The following is a 21788-nucleotide window of genomic DNA, read 5'->3' as shown; positions in this document are numbered from 1 at the left end:
TGTTATATGCGTACTGTAATGTGGAGCAATCGGCATATGATTTAAAAGTAAATTATACAGTCTGCGATCGCACACTTGGCTTGATATCAAAGTTCTGCCTTTCCGGCAGGAAGTCGATAACCATATCATAACCAATCATCTATTAACACTTTCTGTGCCGTACCGATTTTTGGTTACTTTCCATTCAGATCGCACGTTATACGTGTATACGCCCCATGTTATTATGATTAATAGTTTTGCTTCTGATAGTTTTGCTTATGCCTTACAATTTTGTTAATAGTGCAAATAACATAATTATCAAGGAAGGGTGTATTATCTAAGATGTATCAGTCATCAAAGCGATAAATTTAATTTTTATGAAATTGTTTTAACACACGTATGGTTGAACATTTACTCTACCACAATTCCAAATGGCTTGAACGGAAAGCTCAGCGTGGGGCGTATACGCTTTTTTCAAGAACGAATATTGTTAGCAGAACATTTATATTACTACGTAAAACGTAATTGACGTTCATAATTCTAAATAATTGACATAAAAATAAATGCATGGTAACGATAGAATCGATCAAACCAAACGTCCTCCATATTTTCACACGCTTTAGATAAAATTATGTAATTCTTTCCATTTTTCTTCGTAACGACATCTCGTGATATTGTGATCTCGTGATAGCATTTCAATACACGAAAGAAAAACATGCATCCAGCGTACTCTCAGCTGGGATTGCTATATGAGATAACGCATGACGTTATATCGTAAAGTACCTACTCAAATACCTACAAAATTATGAAATTAATACCTACAAAATTATGAATACTTAAAGAGCTAAATTTTGGAACATCACAGCAGCTTTGAAGTTAATTCAGAATATTGTATCGACACTTTGCGAAATCAGATTCGAGTTCGCCTTGATGCATTTTATACTTTGTACGTGTTGGTAATTGTAAAACAGGATTTTAACTTTTTCAAGCACGTTCAAGTATATTCAATAATTTTCTGAGAAACACTGCATCACTCAACAAATAAAGCTCGAAAAGAGCAAAAGTCGCTTGCTTGGTACCTTTCATAGAAGTTTGCAATTCAACTTATTTCAAGCTACGTTGTAACTCTCGATCTTTCACTAGAATACGCTGTCACATTTTTAAATCTATTTCACTTTATTCCTTTCAAAATCTACCTTGAAATAATTAACGGATCAACCAGCGGACATCTCGAATTGATATACCTTTGCTTAAGGTACATATATCATTGGATAGCAGATTACGAGGTCTACAACCCATCACCTCAGTGGCTCCCGAGGGTAACCAAATGTCGGTACGTCCTTGCACTGGCACTTTAGTGGTTCTCAGTTCAATAACCAGACGTTGGTTCGTCCACTACATCCTCTGTGGTTCCTGATGTTAGCCATTCATGTTGATTCGTCCATGAAAGCTTACCTGTGGCTCCCAATGTAACCAAATTTGTAAACATTGTAACTAATTTTGTTACGTCGATCTTTGGTGTTAGCCATATTGCGGATCTACCGTAGAACTCTATTTATCTGAAGCCATCGGAGAACGAACAGTTCATATGAGTACAGTAGGATTTATCTGAACTTGCTGAAAAAAGATATGTACATAGTTCATATAAGTGGAGTATACTTATTTGTTTTAAATTTACTAGTGACTTACTCTTCCCTTTTCTATAATAGCATGTTTCTTTCGAACTAAAGAGCATGAAACCTCTTTCTGTAAGCTAAACGCTAAATAGAGTAGAGTTCTATCTATTTGAATTTGAAACAGTTTATAAATGTAATATGAGTTCATCCCATCTTCCATGATTCTATTATTTTTCTATTCTATAATTAACATTTTTCTAATATTCTTCACAATACTAGTTCATGTTCAGATAAATAGATTTAATCGGCAGTAGTTCAGTCAATAAAGCATTAAGTAAAATATAATTTCGCTGAATTCTGTTCGAATAATTAGGATTATATTATAACTGAAGGTCACATAATAGAAATTTACTATTGTATTTCATTATTAATGATATTTCGTTTACGCAATAGAATTTCATGTTCAAACAAGTGGAATTGTAATGAAACGCATTTCCACCTTCATTATTACTAAAAATATCTCAAATCCATAATTTAACAAACGTTTCCGTTGTCATTGGAATAATATTTATTTAATATATTTTCTACACTGTCACTGTTACGAGGGCTTTTTAGAAGGTCACAATATCAAAATTCGATTTGAGAAAGCCTACGAGCTCCAAATACGTATAGCAATCTCGTGGGAATTGGACTCTATTCAGTCGTCGAATAGGAGAGAGAAAAACGTTCGCACGCGTATCGTTTATCCAGTGAAATGGATTAAAAACATACGGAACGAAAAAGCTATTGCTGTAACTGCCGCACACACTTTATCTCTGATACATATAACTTTATATCGAACGTTTCATTATAAATCGTTTTAATGATCATTTCTTGAAATAACTCCTCTTACGAATGAATATCACATCACAGTAGAATTCCATTTATCTGAATACTACTTATAGAAACGGAATTCTACTTAACAACGATTAACTGAACTGCTGCCTATTTATTCCATTTATCTAAACGCGATCTTCTGAATTATATGAACGAGAAATCACTAATAGTAAAAAGGATCACTGAACTTCTATTATATGTATTCCAATTAACTGTTACACGAATTGTTCGTCACCCTATAGGTTCGGGTAAAAGGAATTTTATTGTATATCAAAAAGTATATTTTTCATGTTAGCGGCAGTTGAAGAAAGTAAAGTGGGGGGAAGACAAGTGGCACAAGCTATAGTCTTTAGTTTAAGAAAAGTGAACTTTTCGATAGAACTCCTTTACATATTTGAATTCCGCTTATTGCAATGAATATTTAGTTAGTACCCGATTAATTGAACTCACTATGCTGAGTGAATTCACTTATATGAACAATTTTTAAATTTTTATGAAATAAATGAAAAATACTAGATACCATGGAAAATTAATGAACTTCTACTATAAATATTAACTAGCCGAATAAATGAAGTTCTATTGTAGTAGAAAAATGTATGTACGTATGTTCTCAAACATTAAAATGTTATTCTCTGCTAGATAATTACAAATCCTATGTATCGTTCCCTGGACTTATTTCATTCTTGAAAAAAGATATTCTAGTACTATTTTTCTGCCGAGCCCCTCGATAAATCGCTTTAGAAAGTATTTGTCATCATAAGAATACATTATTTTATCAATTATCATCGAAATACACTTCATAAAATTCATGGCTCTGTATTTAATCGTGTTGTTCACATTTTCCTAATAAGTTGTGTGCATGGTTGGCGAATCGCGATAATAACCAAACGATTCCCTTATCGCAGAAACACAGGAATGCAACACGATAAGATGATAATTCTCGTGCGTGAAAAATTCAGTCGGCTCGAGAACATTTCTTTTCGGTATCGCCCGTTAGCTTGGATAAATTTTACAAGTATTTTTTTATTCAACCCTCCGCAGGAAGGCGCGGGAGAGTTAGTTCAGGAGGCGTTTGACAGAGCTTCCGCTAAATTACTTCAGCATTCATATGACCGGAACGTCCACAGGAACACGCACCGCTGGACACTCTTACGATATGAGCCCATATTTTCCATCATTCTCCATTAAGAAACCAACTTGTTTGTTTTTCTTTTCCACTGGGAACGTCAGTCGATGCGGACGTAATTTGTCGAACGAATTTTTAGTTAGGAAATAATTACGAGGTGAACTTTGGGGTAAGTGGATAGAAGAAGAAATGTTTGAGAATCAGCCTATTAAATCTACCCTATTATCTCGACCAATAAAAGAAATTCGATTTTCACGTTATCAACGTAATTAATTTCACTTCCAGAGCAGGTTGTACTTTAACTAGTGATTTCTATAATTACGAATAGACAACGGATCAATTTCAGATTGATCGACTTTAATTGATTCGAATATAAATACATGAAAAATACATAAATACATGAAAAAAGAAATGAAACAAGGCATTAAAACATAAGAGATTTCTAAATAAATTATTATATCAAGACTAGAAATCCGAGTAACAAGTTGTAGTGGCTACAAAAAGTATTTGCACATATCCTTATTTTTCAATGAAACGTCTTCTTTATTCGTTTCCGTAGTATCAAATTTTTATAGTTATATGAAAATACTATCTATCAGATGATGCAAAATTTGATATACTCAGATTAGTATGCAAACGTTACAATAAACACAATGATATGCCAATACTTTTTACAATTGCCTTCTCCAATTTTTAAGTTGACGTTGTAGTAAAAAGTAGTAATTCTAGTAAAAACTTTGAAAACGTGCTTAATTAACTTACTTAAAAATATACTAACTCACTTAAAAATCATTTATTTTATTCGAGTGTTTCGATAAGACACGTATGGAAATATTTAAAGAGCTTCTATAAAGATGGAAGTATAAGAGATGAAGTCTATTTCAAAGTAGAGTCGATAATGTTAAGGTATTTGCAGTAGCTGTGACGTTTAAAACTGAAGACAAATATTTTTGTCATGCGCGCACCGGGGCATGATTTTATCCTAACCGGTTTGTTTGACGCGATCCTCGTAGCTATAACGTTTAGCCGAATGAGCATCGTATGTAAATGCCAGAACGGATTCCAGTGGCACAACACAGCTTGGGTGTAATCAGGCAAGGGCGTCTCTTGGTCTACATGGGATACAATTAGCGGAAAACACGGCCTATTGGCTTGTCAGTATTAAATCGATAATCCACGTACCGTGTAGCATGGGAACATGAAAAGAGGACTGGTCAATTTGAGCCCCTTAACAGCTCGTAAGTCGTGTAACGGTTACATCGTCGTTCTCATGAATCAATTCACGAAGGCGTAGAAACCCGAGCTGTGCGACCGAGCAGCGCAACCGTCTAAATGAGCTTTCAACCCTCGTATTATATATGTATAGAATATACGTAATATACTCTTTCAGAATCTACGATCACCACCATCATCATCGTGGCGAAGCTTCATCTTTCCGTGACTTTCAATATTTCTCGAATATGCTTGGGATAGACTCTTCCCCCTTGAGAAGAATGTAAAGGATGCTTCATTCTGATATCGTTTAGAAACGAATACATATGTCATAACTAATCGTTCTATTTAGATTGTATACGATGAAACGAAGACGACGAAATAATCGTATTTTTATGACAAAATATTGGATATTTCCTAGGTATATGAATATTTTGCATGATTCGTAGGTAATACAGTACGTGAATTTTACAGAAGTGTCCAAATTAATGGTGAGTTAGCGGGAATGTTTACTACCTTTTTATGGAATTATTAGACTATAAAACTAAATTACTTACTGAAAAATATGGCAATAATATATTTTACTATTTATTATGTACGTATCGATATTATTGGATGTATACATCGTTGTATTAACATCAGAAGTATCTATATCATTTTACAAGATCTTATCTAATCTGACCTGATCCTATCTAATGTGACTTCATCAATTAAAGAATCTAAAGATAAAGAATCTTTAACAGAGCTAACAAAATTGCATATTGCCTTTCTAAAATCGATTTAATCGGTTCATAATATATGTACTACTATATGCATAACTGTGATGGCCATATACAATAAGATCATTGCATTTTGATTTAATATGCATAATTTTATAATTAAAATACATTTTCTTAAAGCTACTTTTAAGCAGTAGTGTATAATGGTACGTCGCGTTTCAGTCGCTTTATTTCATTCGTTGTGATGTAGACGACGTATTTCTTATAGTAAATAGTCCAATAAAAAAGATGTTACGGACAATCGTGGCTAGTTTTTCCTATCGTTGCAATTCTCGTGGATGGTAGAACAAAATCGTAGAAAAAAAGATTGTGGGTGGGTGGCGAGAATCTCAAAGAATTGAGAGGAACATTGCGTTCTTGTCTATTGACAAAAGGTATGTCATGAGAGAATCATGTGGGAAACGCTAACACGAATGGACGCCTTTCTCCTTCTTTTTTTTGTTTGCCTAATAACGAAGGCTTCAGACTTTAAAATGACATTCACTTGGATTTAAAAATTTCAACTGGATCCGTAGAAAAATTGGGGTCGAGTTTATTGACATACGCGCCGCCGTGAAGTTGGAGGTTATTTAAAAAATATGCGCGACAAATATGTCTCCTCTATGGTTATCGTATCAGTCCGCTCCTCTTTCAATCGCACATAGTTTCTTGTCCTCGTTCGAATGATATTCGATGTTACGAAAGCAAGTTATTCGACGCATTTGTTCGTTTTTGTCACTCGTGAAACAATTTGCGAGAGAACCTTGTATCACTCTATCAAAATTATTTTTATAATTTTTGTATCGAATTTAGCTTCCTGTAGTTGACGTATCATTTTAACGTGCAATTCTGTGGCTCTTTAAATTGGTTAGTTACTTGGTTACGATCTCGTGAAATCGGGACGTCGCGTGGCATTGCGATCGGAAAGACTATTATGTATCACTCACAGCGACGATCTCGCTGGTAAAAATGTTACCCTATTTACTTTGGTTGATCGTTTTTGGTTTTTAATACGATCGCGTAGGATTGACCTACTTAACGACCGATCGATGCTCCAATCTCTCATTACCGCCAATTTGCTTAATGTATTAAAATAAAAATTATCTTACCGGACTTGTTATCCATTAGATCCCTGTACCCGTGCACCAGATCCGTCACTATAGCTGTCATCTTGGCTCAAGTCTGAAACCAGAACAAAGAGTTCCTGCTTTATTCGACCTTCATTATAAATACCACAGAATGATGGTTTAGAAAATCTCGTTAATAATTTTCTTCTTTTTCAATTTTCTGCTCTCCCAATTTCTTTCAATTTCCTTCGTCTATGAAAGGATGTTTATCGACAATATGTACCGTAATCGTTTGATAAATTATTCAGGAATCGAAAGATAAATAAAAATCCCGGTGGTAAATACTTTGAGATAAATCAAATGCAAGAACCAACAAACGAGCGTAAAAATTCCATTCGTTTTATGCAGGTCGGTGGTAAACTGGTTTTCGCAAAGGCACAAAGGCACATCAATCGTTTGTACGGATTTTCCAACGCGTTTCCGGGTCGTCCGTCGACTGCATTCGAGAAAGTTGCATCGGCGGAACGATAAATCATCGCAACGATCGTTAGAATTTCCTGCGTATCTTTATCCTCCTTTCTTATTCTTTCTGACGAAAATGAAAGAAAGAAGGAAAAAAACGTTATCGCGATTATGATTACTCAAGAAACATACTGTCGGTACATTGCAACGTCTGCTTCAAGATTAAAACGTCGAATACGTCTTCAAGATTAAACGTCGCAGAAAGGAGCGATTTAACGACCAGTTCGGTTACTTAACTTCCTTTTCTAAGGTACTTTCATTGATTTCTCGTGAAATGAAATGTGACTACGACGAAAAAGCGGGACGATGACTGTGTCAATCGATCGATTACGGAAGAGATTAAGTGGATTAAGTTGCGGGTATTAAAGCCTCTTCGAATTAATGCATACTCAATTATCTCTGGTTTGCACACCCATAATCGGGTTATGGAATTTCACGATGAGGCGATGAGAACATCGACCGTTGATTGCGTTTTCACGAAATTGTCTGGCTTGCATGTTTTTCATCGGTTTTGCGCGCTACAGGCTCGGATCCGGGACACCGATAGAATGGCCGGTTAATTGAAAACGAAAGAAACGGCGAACAAATAATGGCGGATAGCACAGTGTCGATTATCGGACAAATATTTTATAGAGAAGAAAAAGCGCAGGGCGTTGCTTGATCAATCGTATGGCGCCACACGCCAGATGATACTCTAACTATAACACGCGTACTATCCAACCTGTAGCGAAAATAGCCGCGTTCGGATTCGTCACATTCATTTTAAAGTACGGTAGTATTATCTGGATCCTATTAATTTATCGACTAATAAAAGAGTAATATAGAGTTGCTTGAGTAAATTGCTAAGTAATTTGCCTTGTAATTTGCCAAACTCGGTTATGAACAATCTTTAAGTGATCTACATTTGAAAACAGACTATTTAACTCGTTATTAATGGTGTAATAAGCAGTAAAATGTATTGTAAGTTAGTTAATTAACATAGATACATAATAACACTTGTATTATACCAAGCTGATAACTCTATTGTTATAAGATTGAACATATGTGTTCTTTATGTGGGTCTAAAGTTTGAAGTTTAAGTTGAAGTTAAAGTAGAAAATGATAATTCTTAGGGGTTTTGATAATTTCCTAATGACTTTTCAGGTTTTTTGCTAAGATTTCGTACGTGTTTTAATACTTATGAACGGTTTTAATAGATATGCATTATAATAATTTGTTTTTAACTTACCTATGCACAATAATGTACCTCTTTCTCCAACATATTATCTTTTATACACCAAAGGATTCATTCCGTGAATGAAGAAAGAAATAAAGAAATAAATGAATAGAATTTATCCTTCGTGCGACACGTCGACCGACTAAAAAATACTCGCTAACAGAATTGCTACGTTAAATATAAAGAATCGAGAGACTCACCGCTTTTCTCTCCTCGAGTTATCGACTTTGCGAGGCCTCATTCTATCTGTGGCGTAAATTGGTTGCGGACCGTATAGCTCCGCTTTATTGTTTACATCGAGTGTGAACAATATAAAACGAAGAGCTGAATGGATAAAAATTAGAGATAGCTCGCGAAACTTGATTTTTAAATTCGCGAAACTCGGATGCAGAATCTTGTAAGGACTCAAATATTTCGAATTTCGCGATGCTTTCCCCACTTTTTTTGAGTATCTAATTCATCAGAAATTAAACGTTTTAAAAAAATCGAATTATTTTTTCTCAATATAAGTGGATCGATGAAATCATACAAAGTAAAGTTAATCTAAAATCTAGCCAGAAATTCAAATGGATTATTAATAGGTAAATAAAAATATGTACATTACCCTAGTTTTCAGAGTCGAATTATAAAAATACCACAAGGTTGCGAGCTTCATGTTAAGTTTGCTAGATCGACTTCTTTGATTGATAAAATTGTCTGTTGAAATCTATGTATCTAGTAATCTATCTTCAATGAAATTTTGAACTCTGCATATATACAATGGAAAATTTCATAGCCATCATAAACCGTAAACAGAGAAAACGCATGCAACTTGTAAATTAGAAAACATGTGATAGGAACAAAGTCAAATGTACGCAGTTCTTCACGGACACAATATTATAATCGTATTGCTTAGGAAGCTCTATGGAACTATTCTACATTGATTACGTTTGAACAACGAGTTTTCAGACATTTTAATATTAACTTTCTGCTATCATTATTTTCAATATATAGTAATTTAGGAACAGTATTCAAACACCTGTAGAATTGTTCATGAATATATGTAAATAATACATACGTTATTCAAAACAGTTCAATTTTTTATTAGCACTGTAATGAGATCGAATTACCATGATTATATTCGTCAAATTAAAAACAAACCTTGCTTTATTCAATGTTGATAATCCTCGATATTCAACCCATTGTATACATTTTTAACACTCATTATACGTTTCAGTTGTTTACGCTATATACCAAATTTTTACTAAATATACGTTTCGCAGTAAATATTTTATAACTTTTATACAAATGTTCAAATTGGCATTAAATTTTACCAATATAATCATGAAAGTTATGCCTCACTAAAATACCATTAAAATTTGTAACTGTTTTGCGTAACGTATAGAATACGTGCATAAAGGTTTTCTTCGACAAGTGTCCAAATACTTCATTGGATATCATATATCCTGGATAGATAATGAAAATTTGATTTCCAATGAATCCTTAAAACGTTACATTTTACGATCACGTACTCGATTGCTTTTTTCCTTCTTGTGCGTGTGCATACTTATCTTGTCAACACACATGACTGTTTCTCTCTCTTTCTACCGTATGACTGTCTCGAACGTTTCAGCTGGTATAATTAGCACGTAATTGATATGACGCAACGAAACTGTTGATCTTTTGACGATGTGCTTTTGTAAATCATCGATGAAAAAAGTTCTAATACGCAATTTTGTCATTGCCAGAGTATTTAAAAAACAAAGAAAGAAGTTGGAAAAAATTTAATTCACACTATTATACTTATATATTATACTATTTGAAACTATTAGTGGTTATGTATTGGCTCGAATTATTTGAAGTTAGTCGACTACTATGCATACGTACGCAAATATTCAAGTCAACTCGATAAGATGAGCTTTGCTTGGCTTGAGTATCCATTGCAGAATAGTTCTTGATAATACGAGATTATACATTATATATATACATTATATATATACATATATTATACATATATATTATATATATATATACATATATTATACATATATATTATATATATATATACATATATTATACATATATATTATATATATATATATACATATATTATACATATATATTATATATATATATATACATATATACATATATATATACATTATAATTAACGTACGTATAACGCGCAATTTGGAGAACAGCACGATTCACAACAAAATGTATCGAAGAACTTCGACTTCCATGATTCGATTATTAAATCGTAGAAATTTCTCTTTCGTTCTTTCTCCATCGGTTACGGATGTTACATAAATACGGTAAGATTAGTAGGCATTCGGAAAGGAAAAAAAGAGTCTCGAAACAGTGGAATACAGGGGAAAAAGTGAGAAGGAGATAGTAGAGAAAAGTAGGCAGATGGAGTGAGAAATGACACACAGATAGAAAGAGATATAGAAACTTGTAAGTAGGCACAAGGTAGCGGCGAGAAAGTTACTAAACACATAGTTACGTCCTGTTGAGATCGATTACAGCAGATAACCAACGTAACCGCCGTCAGATTAAAACTAATAAACTGGTCTAGCGCGTGTTACGGTCAACTATAAATTCGCCTCTTTTGTTCTCCTCTACATCGATTACGCTCACTATTTTACTGCAATAATAGCTCTGTTTCATTCAGACAAACGTTGCTGGTAGGTATAACACGTAATAAAATATTTATTTATAGCTGAGCGTTTCAGATACATATTATCCAGACATACAGTAGCTCATAAAAATATTTGTACACTTGCCATAAAAATCTTACGCCCATATTATGTATGTGTTATGAAAAATATTGAAAATATGAAAAATATTTGAAAATGTATATGGAAATTACAAAATATTTATTGCAAATATATGTTTAGTAAAAAATTAGGGCGAATAGTCACGTTAAGTAATGCAATAACAAGTATTAAATACGGTTTCATTGAATATTAAGATTTATTAATACAACTGATAATTGACCGTTTAAATAATTCAAGGAAATATATAATTGTACTAAATATCTTGTAATTTCTACTATTTGTTTCAAACTTGATCAATATAATCATGATGTTCTAGTCTCATAATACCGCTAATTAAGTTTCAATATGTTTTTGCAAAATATATTCCTAAAGAGTGTCTACAAGCGCTAGGATACTTACGTACGCCTGTGTAAAAATTGAAGGATTTAAGCAGTAAGAAGGCAGCTCCAATAATTATATAGATTGTATGTATTGGAAGATCCTTATTACAGCAGTCCCTTTTGTCAGTGTTCTTCGCAAGAAAACGTTCTTACAACAATACAACAGCATTGGTTAAAAAATCATTGAAATGTATGAAGTACGGGCTTGTATTATACTCATTAAATTCAGAAAATATTGTTATAGGTAAATTAAATATTCAGAATTCGCTCCTCTTTGTTTTGTTTCTAAACACCCTTTATTCGCTCGATAAAATTCTATCACTTCCATGTTATTAAACTATAATCACTCTACAAGATCTATTCAATAATAAATCTAATTACGGTATATAATTATTAAACGTCTTTCAGTGGAATCGTCCGTCATCATTCCGTTTCCTGAACAAACAATAATTAACCTTAGAGTGATGTAGTTGGCATACATTCAATCTAGTAGGAAAGTGGAAAAATAGAATTGTGTCAGACATGACTTAATTTCCTTAAAACTTTAGATCTTTATTTTCCAGATCAATAAAATAAATTTGGCAAATTAGTGGAAGTATCAAAAAAGAATATTACTGGGTAGTTAGGAAAGAGTTCTACGAATATTGCCTCCTTTTCATCACTCTCTTAAGATGATTAATATTTCGTAATGTTTCTATGTTACATTACCTTGAGGAGGGCACGTATCGTACCAATTTCTCAGCGGCATTAAAGGACCTCCGGAATTGATTTAAAAGAAATCTCACGTGCCGTTTCCACATGTATATATTGCGACTTATCTACTAATTAACTTACTTACACGTAATAATAGTAATTTACACGTAAAGACGCAATAATAGAAACAAATTAACGTGTTTTTATACGTGTCACAGAATATTATAATCGTGTATCGATGTTCGATCGATGCAAAGCAAAAAGTATTGACGCGTGTGCAATTTCTACGATAATAAATAAACATTCCATAAATGCTCGAAAATCAGGAACCAAATGTTGCAATGATAGAGATGTAGGGACGATTCTAATCCACGAAACTGACACCTTAAACGTGCCGAATGTAAAAAAGAGAGTCGAAGCGTTCAGCAAATATTAAAGGCTCGCGATATGTTAAGATCTTGATTTGTGATTAAAGAAATTTTTATCAACATGTTTCTTACATTTTTCTGATTATAGTGATACCAAACACGATATAATTTGGAGCATATTTGCTTACTTAATAAATGATAATTAAATATAATTCAAATTATATCGTGTTTGGTCTCATTTTAATCTGAAGGATCTCACAAATATGCCAGTAAAAGATTAATTTTAAAAAAGTCAGAAATAGAAAAGTTTTGCTGTTGAATTGCTATCTAGAAGATACATTATCTGACATTGGATCATACTACACTACTCGATCGCAACGAACCGTCCAACTTCGTAGTACACCAGGGGAACCTCTTCTCCCAAGATGGCTGTGCAATTATCGAATGTTTCCTTAGCTACATAATTTAAAAACAATCTCCGGGAAAGAGCTACTTCACTTAATGACAGTGATATGATTAGTGTTGAGCAAAATTTTATTTAAATAACAGATAGTGAATAAAAATAAAGAGCTCTAGCATAGTATCCGGATTGCAAAATATTCGGTTAAAGTGACACTTTTTTCTTAATTAAAGGTTTTTGAGGCTGTCGAAGCCGAGAATGAGAACGCGACCAAACCGGTCGTTCTTCACGGAAATAAGGCGTACAAAATTTCGGTCAGTCCGTTGATGTGTAACGTATTTTGTTGATATGATTTTTGCTCTTCTTAATCTACTGTAGGGATTATTCTGTACGCTTGGATCGTGAGTTTTGGTTTAGATTTGAGCCAGTTTTTATTTTCTAGCAGGTCAGACAAAGAGCAGCAGGCGGTAAGAAAAATCTGGCATTTGGAGCATTGGCATTGGCTATGCCATTACTTGTTTTGCAGCTTACTGCTTACCGCTCTGTAGGATCATGGTCTTACGCGGATTTCTAAAGTGAAGACATTCGTCGACCAAAGGCTCATAATTTTTGCAACCCAAAATACCTCCGGAAAGATATATATCTAGTACAAAAATTTTGCAGTCCAGATACCTACTATACTAAATCCAAATAAAATTTTATTTGCCGCTAATGAATAGGTGTGCAATTGAATAAGAATTTGTTTTGATTAAATTGTATAAATGTTATATACAGTTAGTGTAAAAGGTATAGAATATTGTAGAACATCGCTTATTAACAAAATTTTAGCAAATAAATAATATGTACATATTCCTATAAGCCTGCAGATTTTCATTAAAAAAATGGGGTATCTATATTCTTTGCGAAAATATTAACAAATATGTAAAAGAATGGCAAAAATATGTGTAATAAGTATTTATATACTTACAGTTTAATGGGAAAAACTAGAGAGGAAATTACTAAGTTTAATTCTTTTAATATTTAGTGGGGTTTCCTTTTGTTTTTATGAATTGAATATGAATTTTCGAACATTCCACAAGATCTGCGCTCGCAAATTAATAGCATTATGCTTCAAATCGTTGAATCTTGTATCAGGATGAAATTGTTTTCGAAACCTATTATTTTCTACACTTTAATGCAGACGAAGATGAAGCAGCAACTGTACGAATACTTAATACGCAGATATTTATTAATATCTTCACAACAGAAATAAATATCGCATTCTTTTTCCTTAATTATTCTGGGGACTTCTAAGAATACGTATATATTTTTTATCTGTTAAAATTTTGTTGGTAAATGATATTATACGATATTTTTGTTGAAGTTGAGTATTATACGAATACTTTTTACACTGATTGTATATAAATATGTCGACGATGTAGGAACATCGGGCCTTTCTTTGGGAAGATCCCCAATAGTTGGGCTCGAGGTGACATAACTAGTCGCCGAACGTAGCCACGGTCACGGGATGAACGTTTTATCTAACAGAAGAAGTACCGATGTTGAGGGACACGCTGTATTAACAATCAAGCCCCGGCCAGGAGCAATGTTGGTTTTACGCGGGATTGCCTAGAAACGGCGCTTGGAATTTTGTTGATATTCCCGATCAATATGTAATTGACAAATGTGACCGTATCAGTCTTTTATTTTTGTGATCACCTTGGAGAGTTTACTGATATCGTCTAGGCAGTCAGTCTGAAAGTAACCCAGCGTCTGAACTAACGTGTTTGCGTGCTACAAAATATATCCTATTGTACAAAGAGTTTTCCCGTTGACCGTGGATTCGTTATTGAACTCAAGAACATTGTCAAAAGCATTCATTAAACTTATTGTTCGTTAAACTAATTAATCTTTAAGCTAATTATTCGTTAAACTTTGTAAAGACATATTTATATGTCTCTGTAAATACAATCCCTGTTGTGCAACACGGTGGCTAATTCAAATGAAGAATTATCACGCGCCCGAAACTCTAACGAAAACCCGACAAATATGTACGAGCTACATCGAAAATGCACATGATACTGAATGTGTGATATATTATCAAGTTCCATTGTTCAGTTATTGTAATATTGACTTTTATAACCGATTTTTTTTTAGGTGCCACGTTAGGAAATTTATTATTCCTTGGCACATTAATAGTAAGAATTGTACCTGTATATTTGTACACAATTAGGTGAAAACAAGCAATTATTAGCATTATTATCCGAATAATTCGTTACGGATAACAAATAATTATTCCACAAATAAGATATTTATCTAATACGAATTTATTTAGATAATCTTAAATAGATATTTATTAGAAATTCGAAACAATTCGAATAATGCTCTACTCTGGACAGGATCGCATAATAAAATTACCACCGATTGGTTGTTCAAAATTGATCACTAGCAAAATCACTCAATCGGTGAAGAATTTATCGATGACTGTTCCCCGAAAGAAAAGACCTGTGTCGATGAAAATAGACCTCCTTCGACTTGATCATGAAATCTTCTCCTCGAACGAGCGACTCTATGAAGAGAAACGCTGTTAACTGTTCGTTCTGTTAAACGACCGTTGCTCTTTACGCTATCGTATAATTTTTTTTATACGTTATTATTATTTTATCGCTATTTAGTTGAGTAGACTAAAATGTCTAACAGCGATATTTGAATTTTATATCGTTTTTCATGTATCTCGCACATGTCAAACAAAATATGTAAATCACGGTGCATAAAAAGTCCGTTTTTTATCGGTCGATCATTGATGTAATTATGCAAACAATATATAAATACTAAAAAAAAGACACTTGAAATACGATGACTGTTTGTTATGATCAAGTTCTTTTTGAAACACTTTCTTTCTTGTTCATCTAACGAATTCGTTAACATTTGAGATAGGATAGAACTTGTAGTACACATAGTACGATTCAATTTAGGTTACGCGGTATTCTTCTGACTCGTCGATATTTATCTATCATATATAATATTTGAAGTTATTAAAGTATTATTAAATAACTTACTAAACAACAAAATCACCTAGGCAAATGATCTGATTATTTTGAGCGCGCAACATTGCATATAACTGATGGATGATTCATTTCTGAATAACAAATCGCAAATAGAAACGAACAAAACTTTCGTATATATATATTATATTTCTCTAAATTAACCTTGTCGTAATTCTCGAATTTTTATATAACGATCTTACTCCCATTTTAGCAGACAAGACACTTTTAATGTTCCAAGAAGACTGAAAGGATATATGTACCAATAACGATTCTTCCATATTTTGCTCAAACTCGAGATATACTTTTTAATGTTAGAAAAGTAAGATGCGGTTGAAGACGATTCAAAGAAGGCAGGATTAAATCATGAACTTGATTCAAAATCGTTCGATTAATATTAAAAACTTCAATCTTTGCAGATGGCGATTACAATGGAATTTAATACTAAACATAATATCCCGATTGATTCACTTTTCCTATAAGTGTCTAAATCTATAAGACAATTGGCATGAGATTACGGGGGAGTTAAACAAAACCAAAATTATCATTGAACCAATGCGATCTTCGCGATGTATGCGTTTTTCTTCGAATTCGAAACGATGACGGTTTTTACACGACTTTCACGAGTAAAATAACAAGTTCTCTCTCAGCGAGGAACGCGCGAAGCAGCCGCACTTTTTCACGTTGCGTGTATAATTTATACAATCGTACATATCGTGACCAAGCTCGGTCATTCTGATATTGATTTTTCTTTTCTTTCCGTTCGACCGACGACCCTTGTACGAGAGGAGTGAAACGCTTCCTCTTAATTCAGGGTGTGTGTTACGTAGTCATGCGAGTTCCACTTGCGTATGTCTTTTTCAAGATCGTCATCGCATCGCCACGATGTGTCACGGATGCAAATATATAAAAGCCGAGAGACAATCGAGATAACACCGGCATTGCGTGAATCATAGTGCGGCTACATTGGTTACGTAGAAAGTCTTATCGGATCTGTAGATTTTTCCGCCAATCATATTCGATGAGAAGGTGAAAAAAGAAAGACAGATATACGATACGTGATCTTTGTCGGGGCAATATACGTGAAAACTGAACATAGAGGTTAAAATAGGTTACTCGAGGAAAATAAGAGCATCGGTATTAAGCTGCCACGTAAGATCTATCGATTTCTCGTTGAACACGGAGACATCGGACAATCTTCTCAACCGTCGGTTTTTCACTTCTAAGATGCTTCTCCCACCCCGATGCGCAACTCTGTCTTCGTTGTCTCCTTCAGACATAAAGTAGGTCGGTCGTGTCGACGAAGATGTAATTTCGTTCGGAATAAGAGGATACCGCTAAAAATTTAATTACCGTGGCAGAGGCGAGGCTGAGCAAGTTTTATGGTGACGCAAAAGAATAAAGCTGATCGTACGGAATTATCCAATTTGACGATGACGCGCAGTTGTTACGTAGCATCTGTCGAGGACAGAGAAAGTAATGCTGTCCGATGGAGTTGCTTAAATAGTGTTTACTTTCGGCCGAGCCTTCCTTGCGGATTTTTAGCGGTTTGTTGTTCTGGGTTGCCTCGCACCATCAGATGCCTTTGTGTCATTAAACGATAATATGGAAACAATTTTTTGTTTTGATTGATCAGACGATTAAAATAGCGATTGCTGGGTGAACAGCGAGTATGTATACTCCCCGTTATCGTAAACTTACTTATTTTGGGCAAAATAATTGTTAAAATGTGAATACAACTTTGTGCATTGATTTTATCCTTTATCCATAAGTTACTCAAACGAATTAGAATATGCTGCGATTTCGTACTATGAATTAATATAAAATGTTGAAATTGTGTAACGTAAAAAGTACGCATATCCTAACAATCGTTTTCTCCAAAGTAGGCAAGTGTCCAGTGACTTTTGGATGAGGGTAGGTACGTTAGTTAAAGCAACGATAGTACTGCTACGTACTCATATAAGCCGAATGCCAAATGGCACTTGACGCGTTTCTATTAATTCTTGCGAATCCGTCGTGATCGTCCGACATAGAAGACAGAATTGCTTTCGTCATCGACTGGCCCCGATAATATTCTGATTTTTTTTCTTCGCGACGAAAGTCGATAGGAACCGAGTAACAGAAGAGTTAATTATCGCAACATTTCGACCGTACTCCGCCTTCTGAATACGTTTTAAGATGGTCTCTCAAGCGTTTTGTCGATACAATTTCTAGTTTGATGGGAAATCTGGTTCGATGATGCATCGTAGAAGAGTAATTGAATATTCCTTTTAAAGGTGAACAACTTCGACGATGGAAAGGAAGGCGAAAAGAATCAGAGAAGTCGAAACTATTATTTATTTCGATTGAGTGGTCTTATAGGCTGTTGACACGATTCGATCCTCCGCTACCGTACATATTTGAAGATAGATGTTCGTTTTAAACAAAATATTCTCTTCGTCCACCATAATATTTCGTGTTTGAATCATAGCTCAATCAAGGTTGAAAAGATGTCGAAACATTCGCTAGTAGAGTTTTGCATTCGTAAATAACGCGATTGACAGACGTCATAAGAGGAACGAATTAGGAAGAACGAGAATGCAGTTTTGTCGGGCTTCCGGCAAGGGAACGACGAACGCAGTTGTAACCGGACACTACCGATAACGTCTCTTACTAAGTAACTTTCGATCTCTGTGTTTTTATATGGTTTTGCTATTAAGCAACGGAATTAAACACATTGCGTAAATTTTTAAGACGAAAGAGAAAGCGTTTGACGGAACGTTTGGTCTGTCTGCGAGCAATGAGAGCCAATTATACCGGAAATGAATGTAATGTCTGTGGTATTATCATTTTCAAACCTAACACGTTTGTCGGTCGTATGCGAAAGAATTATTAATTTCTCGTAAGTATAGAGCGAACCGGATATAACGGAATTCGAGGCAAACCGAGCCTAACCGACTCGAGTCACCTGCCAATCATCTGGAATACTATTTCAGCTATAGGGAAAAATACGATTCTCGTCGAGGAATCGACAAAGAATTTTATAACGTTGATTATTTCGAACCGCTGAATTGGCAAATTTGATCAAAATTGGAAGAGCGAACGTCAATGCTAATACTGAAATCTCGCGCGCTATCGACCAAGATATTCCACCGTACGTAAACAATTTGTAAATCACGAATATAACGCGTCTTTTTTTACTTATTTTCGTCACTTCTATCTGCAGAGTAGAGTGTCAGATTCACATTGCACATTCGATGTTTACATACCAGAGATTACATTCTTCGACACGAAGATTACGTTTGATATCGATGATATCGTTAACATCGAGAAAAAGTGTCATTCCGCAAAGAACGATGAATGTCATTCGTGTTGTATGAGGAAGGGATTGGAGGTTAGGTGAAACCATCGAAACCATCGAGAAGTTCAAAATGGGTGATTTCATTTTGAATGTTTTACCGGGAAATGTATCAAGATCACAGTACGTAGATTATCAGGACGATTAAAGGGATACACGATGGTTTTCTTGTTGATCAATAATCATTGTACCCGTTGAAAAAAACGAGGGTTATCATGTGGAACATATACATGGGTCGACGTGTCCCGTTTCGTTTTGTACGAAGCTCGAAATCGATCACGGGCTGTCCTAACCTTAAAAGCCGTGCCGGCACGCCTCGAACGTACAAAACCTAAATTTATTTAGAATCGAATCGTGTATGTCAAAAGATTACACCTACCTGTTTTTTGTCGTTGCTTTCCGTTTGTTTCTCCTTCGGTTATCTTTCTCTCCTTGTTACTAACGTCTTGTAGTACCGTGATTACCGGCTTTGCTGTTTCTTCAACTTCTTACACTATCCGTTTTTCTTCTTGTCACCTAGCCGATGGTACATAAAATAAGCACGTTGGTGGTTTGTAATCGCAGAGAAAAATGCGGAACTCGTTCTTATATCCTCGTGGAATGTGTAAGTTGATTGGTGGTACTTCTTCCGTCTTTATATCAGTTTCGTGAATCGTATTGCAAAATGGAATGCAAGCTCAACTTGCTTCTCGCTGTTAGAAGCAAGCAAACACGAATAAAGGTGATGACTGCTCGTCATCAGATTCCTTCATCGACGTGATTTTTATCCTCCTCTCCGCCGCGAGCGCGTATCACGGAAGGAAAAAGGTGAAGAGGAAGAGAAGAACAGAGAGAGAGAGAGAGAGAGAGAGAGACAGACAGACAGACAGACAGACAGACAAAGAGTGAAAGAGAGAGAGGGAAATAGAAGCAGAAGGAGGAAGATAAAGAAATAAAGAGCGAGGGAAAAAGAGGAGGGATAACAGAATTATATCTCGACAAGAGTTTCCTGTGCACGCGGTCGCACTTGACTGACGGTACCTCGTTTCTTTTTGTACACTCTAACTGCCGGCCGTTTTCCGTTTACGCTACCTGCCACCTATCCACCTCGCTGTTGGTCACCGCCGCCCTACCATCGTCCACGATGCTTCATTTTACCAGTCTTCTTCCCCCCCTTTTTTCCTTTCTTTCTTTCCGCCCTTTCTTTTTTCTTCCTTCTGTCTTTCTCTATGACTCTTGACCGACTCTTCGTAACCTGTCACTCCTCTGTGTGCTCGCATACGGATCTCCTACCTCGCCCCTTGCCAGATATCTCTATGACTCGTACTCGACGTAGCGCACCGACCGTCCAAACCGAACAAAATAAACCGAGTCTCTTTAAAAATGATTAAAGGAAAAACCGATCGCGACAAAGATGAGGATGACAACGGGAACGACAACGAAGACGACGCGATGAAAACGATAGAAACGAGGGCCGCCGGGTCGACGACGAAAACCACTGCCGCCAACTTGCCATCTTGCGGACATTACTGTAAACGTTCGTGAATGGTTCTCAAACTGCGGATCTCTTACGTTATTTTTACTCAGATATTTTTCTATAAGATATAGTTTTTCAAGAGCTTTCTGTTCTTATTTGTCATATCTATTGTGACTTTATTCAATAAATTTCAATATTTCAAAAAATTAATTCGTTTAATTAATTTAATTTTAATATAAGGATGATTGAGATATAACGATTAGATGATTATTTGTTACAATTATTAATTCTTTATGAAATATAAAGTTTTAAATTCTTCAAATCAGAATGGTTAAAGTATTGTTTATGTCGTTAAAGATATTGGTGTATGAAAATTATTTGGAAATAATTTATATGTTAGTATAATCGTTTAGAGATAATTGATAGGAAATCAAATGCGAAACTTGATCGAAGCACCAGTGAAGATGTGCAACGAATCAGGATGATTTTTTTACGCGGGAATCAACGTTAGAGTTTAGTCAGCTGGTTGTCAAAGTTTCGCTCTCGTTTATTAATTTGTATGACTGTGAGTTATTGTTATATATCGTGTGTATACGTTATTTAAAATCAATTTTAATGACTACATCCAGGTAGTTATAAAATATGTGTTTGAAATTTAATGTGTGAAAAATACCGGTATCCCCTTATTATTTACATTTTTATTCAAAAGATTGTACAAAATTTATTATGTGATTAGGGAATATTCAATCTTACTACTTCGAATTATTTATGGTTCTATCTTTGTTTTATTATTTAATTATTTAAAATTTTGACAAATTTAAAAACTATAAATAAAAAATATATTATACAATTCCGCAATGCACGTGTAACGCAGCGAAATATTAATAATTAATAAAATATTAAATGTTAATTGATTTCAAATATTATTTTAAGTGATTAATAAACATTGCTCGTATCAGAAATCTGTATGCGTCTGTGTAGCTTTATTTTCTTGGAAATT

The 21788-nt window shown here is 34.5% G+C and overlaps 1 protein-coding gene across 1 annotated transcript in view; it reads right to left on the bottom strand.

The window, feature by feature from the left end:
• Positions 1-20814, bottom strand: part of LOC100651171 (elongation of very long chain fatty acids protein AAEL008004) — a 38664-nt gene extending 17850 nt beyond the window's left edge. Inside the window, exons 1-2 of the mRNA XM_003399474.4 lie at positions 19712-20814; positions 6677-6749 (exon numbers count right to left, since the gene is read on the bottom strand). Coding sequence (XP_003399522.1) covers positions 6677-6737 — 61 coding nt within the window. The 5' untranslated portion in view covers positions 6738-6749; positions 19712-20814. The remainder of the gene's footprint in view (positions 1-6676; positions 6750-19711) is intronic.
• Positions 20815-21788: the final 974 nt, after the last annotated feature.

This window comes from Bombus terrestris, chromosome 12 (genome assembly GCF_910591885.1).
Source record: "Bombus terrestris chromosome 12, iyBomTerr1.2, whole genome shotgun sequence".
NCBI classification, from domain to species: domain Eukaryota; kingdom Metazoa; phylum Arthropoda; class Insecta; order Hymenoptera; family Apidae; genus Bombus; species Bombus terrestris.
Note: the sequence above shows the minus strand (reverse complement) of the source record. Positions and strands in the feature narration are given on the sequence as shown.